The 6720-nt window shown below is 45.9% G+C and overlaps 3 protein-coding genes across 3 annotated transcripts; all 3 read left to right on the top strand.

Moving 5' to 3' along the window:
• Positions 1-638: 638 nt before the first annotated feature.
• Positions 639-1934, top strand: AOL_s00140g67 (uncharacterized protein; the record flags this gene model as incomplete). The annotated part of the gene is made up of 1 exon (XM_011127308.1): positions 639-1934. The coding sequence occupies one exon, from the start codon at positions 639-641 to the stop codon at positions 1932-1934; it is 1296 nt and encodes a 431-aa protein (XP_011125610.1).
• Positions 1935-3358: 1424 nt separating this feature from the next.
• Positions 3359-4833, top strand: AOL_s00140g66 (uncharacterized protein; the record flags this gene model as incomplete). The annotated part of the gene is made up of 2 exons (XM_011127307.1): positions 3359-4222; positions 4279-4833. 2 exons carry the CDS (start codon positions 3359-3361, stop codon positions 4831-4833), a joined length of 1419 nt encoding a protein of 472 aa, XP_011125609.1.
• A 642-nt stretch (positions 4834-5475) lies between these two features.
• On the top strand, positions 5476-6504 carry AOL_s00140g65 (uncharacterized protein; the record flags this gene model as incomplete). Its single annotated transcript, XM_011127306.1, has 1 exon — positions 5476-6504. One exon carries the CDS (start codon positions 5476-5478, stop codon positions 6502-6504), a length of 1029 nt encoding a protein of 342 aa, XP_011125608.1.
• Positions 6505-6720: the final 216 nt, after the last annotated feature.

Here is a 6720-nt window from a genome sequence, read left to right as displayed (position 1 = left end):
TCAGAAAAAAGTAGCAGCCTGGGGAGGAACATTACTACCCACGCTACCGGTGTTATTCCAGGGAGTAACCATATAATACCACAATGTCACAGGCTTGAAATCACGGTACGGTTATTAGCCTCTTTTCTTTCCTAACGAAAAAGGAAAACGCAATCGATCGCTGACCCACCGCCTGCCTGACGGATAGCTGCGTATCCCTAGTTGCTCAAAGCTGGAAGGCAGATATAACACAAACGGGAAGCCCGCACGGGTCTAACGTTACGTTAATTTTTTGTTTTATTTTTTCAAGCTACACTTCCCTGCCAACAATCATATCTACTATTCTTTATTTCTCCGACAAAAGGAAACTAAACGTTTCGATCGTTTATAGCATCTCCAAGCTCTAAGTTCTTGAAAGCCAGCCCAGCGGTCGAAATCTTCCCCTTTGCTTATGAATCGTTACCACGGATTTTATTTCGACTGAAGGAAGTCTTGACGGTCGGAGACTCTGTAGCGTCGATCTAATATCCTTTTTGGCGACACCAAAACACCAAAACACCAAAACAGACGACAAATCATCATACAGTTACGCCAATTTCTCAACTTAGTCTCAAATTCAATTGGTTCTGTTGTTGAATATGCTGCATGAAGAAGCGACAATGCCGTGTTCTCATACAGGTATCCGACAGCGGAGACGGATGGTGAAAGCTGCCCCGTCGACATGTTCCAAATCATTTACAAGGTATTGCGTAGCGCTACTAGGGTCGTTGACCGCTGTAAGCGTGGCTACTCCTGTGCTTGATACTTTCCCGACTGTACCGTCGAGAGACGGATATGTGCATGGCGGAATCAAGGTTTCGAGGAACCTATTATCACCAGTTGAAAATATTGGGTCTACTCAGCTCCCGAAAATAAACCTCCATCGTCTTTATACTCGGGCTTCGAACTCTATCAACAAAGCCGCAATAATTGTCGGCGTTTGTGGTGGATTAGCCCTTGTATTCGCAGTGGTTGGTGCGTACTTCTTCTGGCGTATCAGACAGAAACACCGCGACGGTACATGTGGCTGCGATGAAAAGGGTATTGCCTGTAAATATCGCCAGAGAGTTCCGTCTAGTGCTAGTTTCGGCGAAGAAGAAGAAGAAGAGGGTGGTGATGGTAGGAGACACAGCCGAGTGAAGAGCAGAGATATCTCACCACCAACTTCCCCACGGCAGAAACTGTTAAGCCCACCTCTTCACCACCAACCCGGCGACCGGAATCGATGGTCAACCTCTAGTTCTAGAAACAGCGGCCAGTTCTATGATGTCGAAGGTTTTGAGTACCCACAGAACTATAAACCACCACCATCATCCTTCCGCGCTCACTCCCCATCGGCGTCAATGGAATTCTTAGTTCCGGCAGCTATCGCCAACTTGATCAGTCCCATTACGCCTAGGGATCCCCTCCTTGCCCCACGCGGGATACCAAACAACGATGACGGCGTAACAATAACTCCGCCACGGACACCCTCGCCAGCCATCTTTGCAAAACGCTCCCAATCACCACATACTACACGAGCCTTGACCCCAGAGCCAGGGCCCAGTCAGCGTCAACTCCTCCACAACCGTGGCCGCAGCCTCTCATTCGTAGACCTTTCCCGCTCTGACGCAGAACTTCAAGAGGACCTTGACGCCATTGCCAGAGAACTCCAGCGCCGTCCCCGTTCAGGAAGTATTGACAGTCGTCTGATGCAAACGCGCTCAAATAGTCCTCAACCACCTACTGCCTCTCAGGATTTTATAATGGAACTTGAAGCAAGCCCGGGTATGTGGAATGAAGATATGCAGCGAAATCGAGGAGAACATGTAGTCCACGAAGCAGTTAGTCAGGAGTTCGCAGTGGAACTTGACTCGAGACCGTTGACGCTAGGTCTACCCAAGAGGACTCGAAGATTAACATCGCGGTTCCAGTGATTGATAGCTTTCGTCCTTTGAATTATGATACCACTGCTTTTGTTCTTTTTTTCGTCGGCGCGTTGTAATGATAATGATGATTGCTTTTGTACTGTATATACTTCGATGGGTTTGCAATCGGCTGGGAGATGTACGTCGATTCGAAGGTTGGACTCATGGAAGGGGTCCTTTGAGCTTCGGGACCCCTTTTCTTTTTGTGTTACCACAACGCAAATTCTGCAACAAATGCAAAGTTTTTGGTCGATGACATTCAGAGTCGCGAGTATGTCCTTTGGTAGCTAGCTACAGTAGTCTTTTCTAGTACGTAGAATGCAAATGAGGTTAAACATTTTCAATTCCCATGGTTGCTTGTCTTATAAATATTGAATTACATAAATTGAGGAAATTTAGTCTTGTCCTAGTTACATCTATCTACATATGCACCTCGCTTGAACCCGGGCCGACCGGCCATGCACATTGGCGATGATTTTGAACAACGTGTTTCCGATTACGGGACGTCTGGACTAGGTGAGTTTGCGATAGCCCAATGCGATGATATCGATTTTGAAGAGCTTCTTGGTCACTTTGTTCCCCCACCCTTGAATTTATCATATAACCTAAGAGCCGATTTGCAAACCGGCTACCATATCAATTCTGGGAAGTTTTCCGAGTTTGATCGAGGAAAAAGAGGTACAGAACGTGTTTACACATGCAAGAGACCGTGGATCGGTGACGAGGATCAAATTGATGAGGATGCACTATTCCCACTCAGGCCAGTCGTGCGATTTCATTACCTACAGGTATACTGTCAGGACTGACTCTTCTCTCTAAGCGCCCCACAATCTGTCCAATTCCGAGATAGTCTCATCGCCACCAAACCAACTCAGGCTTGACGTGGAAGTAACTCGCTGTCGGATACTGCCTGATGACTTGGTTAACTGCCCCAAGCTGCGGCCCTTCGTGTCCCCTCCACCAATGCGGGACGAAGTCTTTTTCATTGGGACATGTGAGTTGTCGCGCTGTCATTGGATCAAATGCAACGGCTTTCCCAACACATCTCTTGGTCCATATAATAGCCGGGACTTCCTGGCGGGATGATTCACTAGTAGGTCTTGTCAGGAACGAAGTATCCAGTGATATTAAAATTCTTAACTCCAGTATTTCAAGAAACGCCTTCTCTAGTTTCAAAAACCAGGTTTATAACTATACCATTATGATTCTTCAAAGTCGTGTTCCTTTCACCTCACTTCTTTACTACTCTCTCGTCTCTATTGTGGTTTTCTACTTTTTATTCGTCTCAGGATCATAGTTTTCCCCAATACCTTTGCAACTTTTCTCTTATTTTGTGGTTTCACCTGAATTAGAGAGATAGATAGCTATAGCTCTTTCACAAAACTCATCGGCATCTTGAAACAAATATTGAGCCCCGCGGCCGCCGTATCACAATGGGTCTCTTCCAACAACCCCTCCGGTCGACATTTCACGACCTTCCCACTCCACCGCCTTCTACACCTTTTTCACTTCCTCCACTGCAACCGCTGGCATCGACTGTGAATATTCACATCACGAATCACAATCATTATAGTGTTCAAACACCAGATTCAGCAAAATATAATTTTGGTCCTAAAGACAAACCCCATTGGAGTTCTTCGGGAAGGAAGGCCTGCATTACTCCCTCTCGAAAGAGTCAACACAAATCGCCACTCCTTAAGAGGCTTATTCAGGGACTGTCGCCAGTATATGGACTCCTAACGCCGGCTGCTACACCTCCACAACGTACTTCGAAAGTTACGTTAGTTGAGGAGCAAAGTCCCTTGGTCAAACAGAATTCGCAGGCGCAACAAAAGATCAATGACAAACGGCAGGTCGAGAATATCAATACAAGCTATCGACATTCTGAATCTGATATCTTACAGGATATGCCAAATCCCGCAGATATTAGGTTCTCTGCGAGCGCCGGTAATAGGGAATTTGCAGTGCGAAGTAGTCGGGTTGATATCCCATCATCGCCACCTACACTTCTGTCCTGTGATGATGTCTTAGTTTCAGACGATTCAGCCTTGGGTGAACTAGCGGTCGCTTTACGAACCTCCAAAAAGACTGGACTGAAGCGATCAGAACAAAAGAAGAGGACTCAAAAGCAAAAGCAAAAGAAGATCATCCCAGAATGTTACAATCACGACCTCCGGCTCCCAGGAGAAGAACCCGGGGTTGATGTAGTTCCTTGCGATTGGGTTCGACCCTATAATTCCAGTCGGTGGAACAACTATACAAATAAAAACGCTCAATGCAAGGTTCCGAAGTGCGATGTAAGTTTTCTCGAAATACAACCTTATTCTGGTAAATACTAATCGATCATTTGTAGGTTTGTATCTCCCACGAAACCTACGGTCCAAAATCCATTTGGGCGTTGTCAGCGCCCGCAGGATTCAGTGCAGAATCACATCGCCTTCGTTCACGTATCCGATACCTCTGCTCTGGTTGCCCACAACCTGCACCCCCGCCTCCTGGGGGGGTGGGACCGATCGAAATGTGTACCTGCGTTCTAAGAGATGGACAAGGACTTCCAACAGATATGTGGTTTCAATGCAAGGGCTGTGCGGAAACGGCGTGGTTTGAGAGTGATGCTAGATATGGAGGGCCCGATGGAGTATTGATAAAACGGAGGCCAAGGAGAAGAAAGAACAAATATGGAATCATAATCCGACCGAGAATTTCAAAGGATGCTCGACTAAAGGGTGGGTGCAGAATCAAGAGGTGTCTTTGTGGGAAGATTGTCCCGAAAGATGGTAGGTACGGTGCTTGGTGTACCTGGTGCCAGTGTCCAGTTGCAGGCCAGGATATGATGGAGTACGGCGGAGCCGCGACAAAAAGCGGGCGAGCCTTTTTACCCAAGAAGGAAAATGAGGACGAGGATTAGGATGAAGGGAATGAAGATGAATTAGTGGCAGGCCCCACTGAGCAGGAAGACGAAATAATGGATGATGCCAAAAAGGATCGAGGTGAAGACGAAGAAATGGCTGAGGACACTGACGACGATAGCGGAATTGATGTTTTTGAGTAATTTTTATGAAACCTGCATTTGGCGTTATTTTTTCATGGGATTGGGTGGAGTTTACATTGGGAAACGGAGCAATGGCTATTTATAAATTTAATTTGGCAAAGTTTTATCAACTGCTACAATTCGACATCACGACGACAGGAATATTGAGCACTAGATTACACACTTTATACGGCAAGCCTAAATTGGGGCGTTTTGTTTGATTTTCTGTATTATTTCAGCCTCTTCTTGTTACACCATTGTATGTAGAATACGACCTTACCTCTAACGACTTCATGAAGATACGATATCGATACATTATATACAAGTTTCGATATTCCTAAACTGCGTTGTCAACCAAAATAACACATAGGGATGTCTTACACCATACATCCGGTGTCCTAGCCTAGTAGCTAGAGGTAGTAAGTCTAGGGCCGTGGCTCAACCTCATTTTCATCTCGATCACTAAACCAGCCATTCAAGTCAGCTAAAGTGCATCAGATGGCAAAACCTTCCTAAGCCATGTCAACCCCCATCATCATCCTCGATGGTGCCCTAGGCACCCTCTTATGCGACACTACATCTCCAGAAGCCTCAGCCTCGCCGCTATGGTCATCAATCGACCTGCTGCATAATCCCAGTCGGTTGGCTGACGTCCATGCCCAATATATTAAAGCTGGTGCAGGATGCATCGAAACAGCAACCTACCAACTGTGCCGCGAGACGCTGCTTCGGAGCGGCGTTTCGGATGAAGATCAGATGAGAAAAATATGTCATGCTGCTATGCAGCTTGCAGTTGATGCAACCAAGGATTTAAAGCCCACGGGTAATAATAATAATAATGCATCGGTTGCATTGAGCTTGGGACCGTTTGGGATGTGTTTACACCCTAGCCAGGAATATTCCGGGGCCTATCCTCCGCCGTACAACACTGATTCGGCAGATGCGGTAGATGCATTAGAGAAATGGCATCGAGATCGGTTACAGGCATTTCAAAAGGCATCGAATGATGCTTTTGAAGAAATTGATATTTTGGCATTTGAAACCGTGCCGTATAAGCGAGTGGACGAAATTATAGCAATAAGAAGAGTTATCGATTCGGAAGAGTTTAGGGGAAGGAAAGCTTGGATAAGTATGGTATACACAGAAGTACCGAAGGAAGAAGTTATTGGTAGGATAACACGTAAAGTCTTCGAAGATATACCATTTGGGAGTACACAGCGAGGGATTGGAATTAATTGCACCAAACTTGAGAATGTAAGGGAAATCGTGAGGGTATATTCAAAAACGATCATAGATATAGGGATTCGGAAAGAGGATGTGTTTCTTGTGCTATATCCGGATGGCGGGCTAACTTATGACGTTAACACGAAGACATGGAGCGATGAAAATGGGATGGCTGAGGTTGAAAAGTGGTGCAGGCTCTTACAAAAGATCGTTGAAGAAGCAGTAAACGACGGATGTTGGGGAAGCATTATTATTGGAGGATGTTGTAAGACGACACCGGAACATATTTCCGAACTATCAAAGACATTTGCGGCGATTCAATAGTTATGGTTAACTTTACCGCGATACAAATGCATTATCATTCTGCTTTATCATGGTATAGCATGTGGTTTCGGCCGTGGGTTCGCTCCGATCTCATCCTTGTCCGTGCGACCCCAATGTATATACATATACATAGATAGAAGTCGGTCTCGAAATCTACTATAGTACTCCATCAGTCGAAACCAGCCTCTAGTGCTTTTTAAGCTATCTGATCCGAGG

This window comes from Orbilia oligospora (assembly GCF_000225545.1).
Source record: "Orbilia oligospora ATCC 24927 unplaced genomic scaffold scaffold00140, whole genome shotgun sequence".
Taxonomy (NCBI): Eukaryota; Fungi; Ascomycota; class Orbiliomycetes; order Orbiliales; family Orbiliaceae; genus Orbilia; species Orbilia oligospora.
This window is presented reverse-complemented; position numbering and strand designations above follow the sequence as displayed.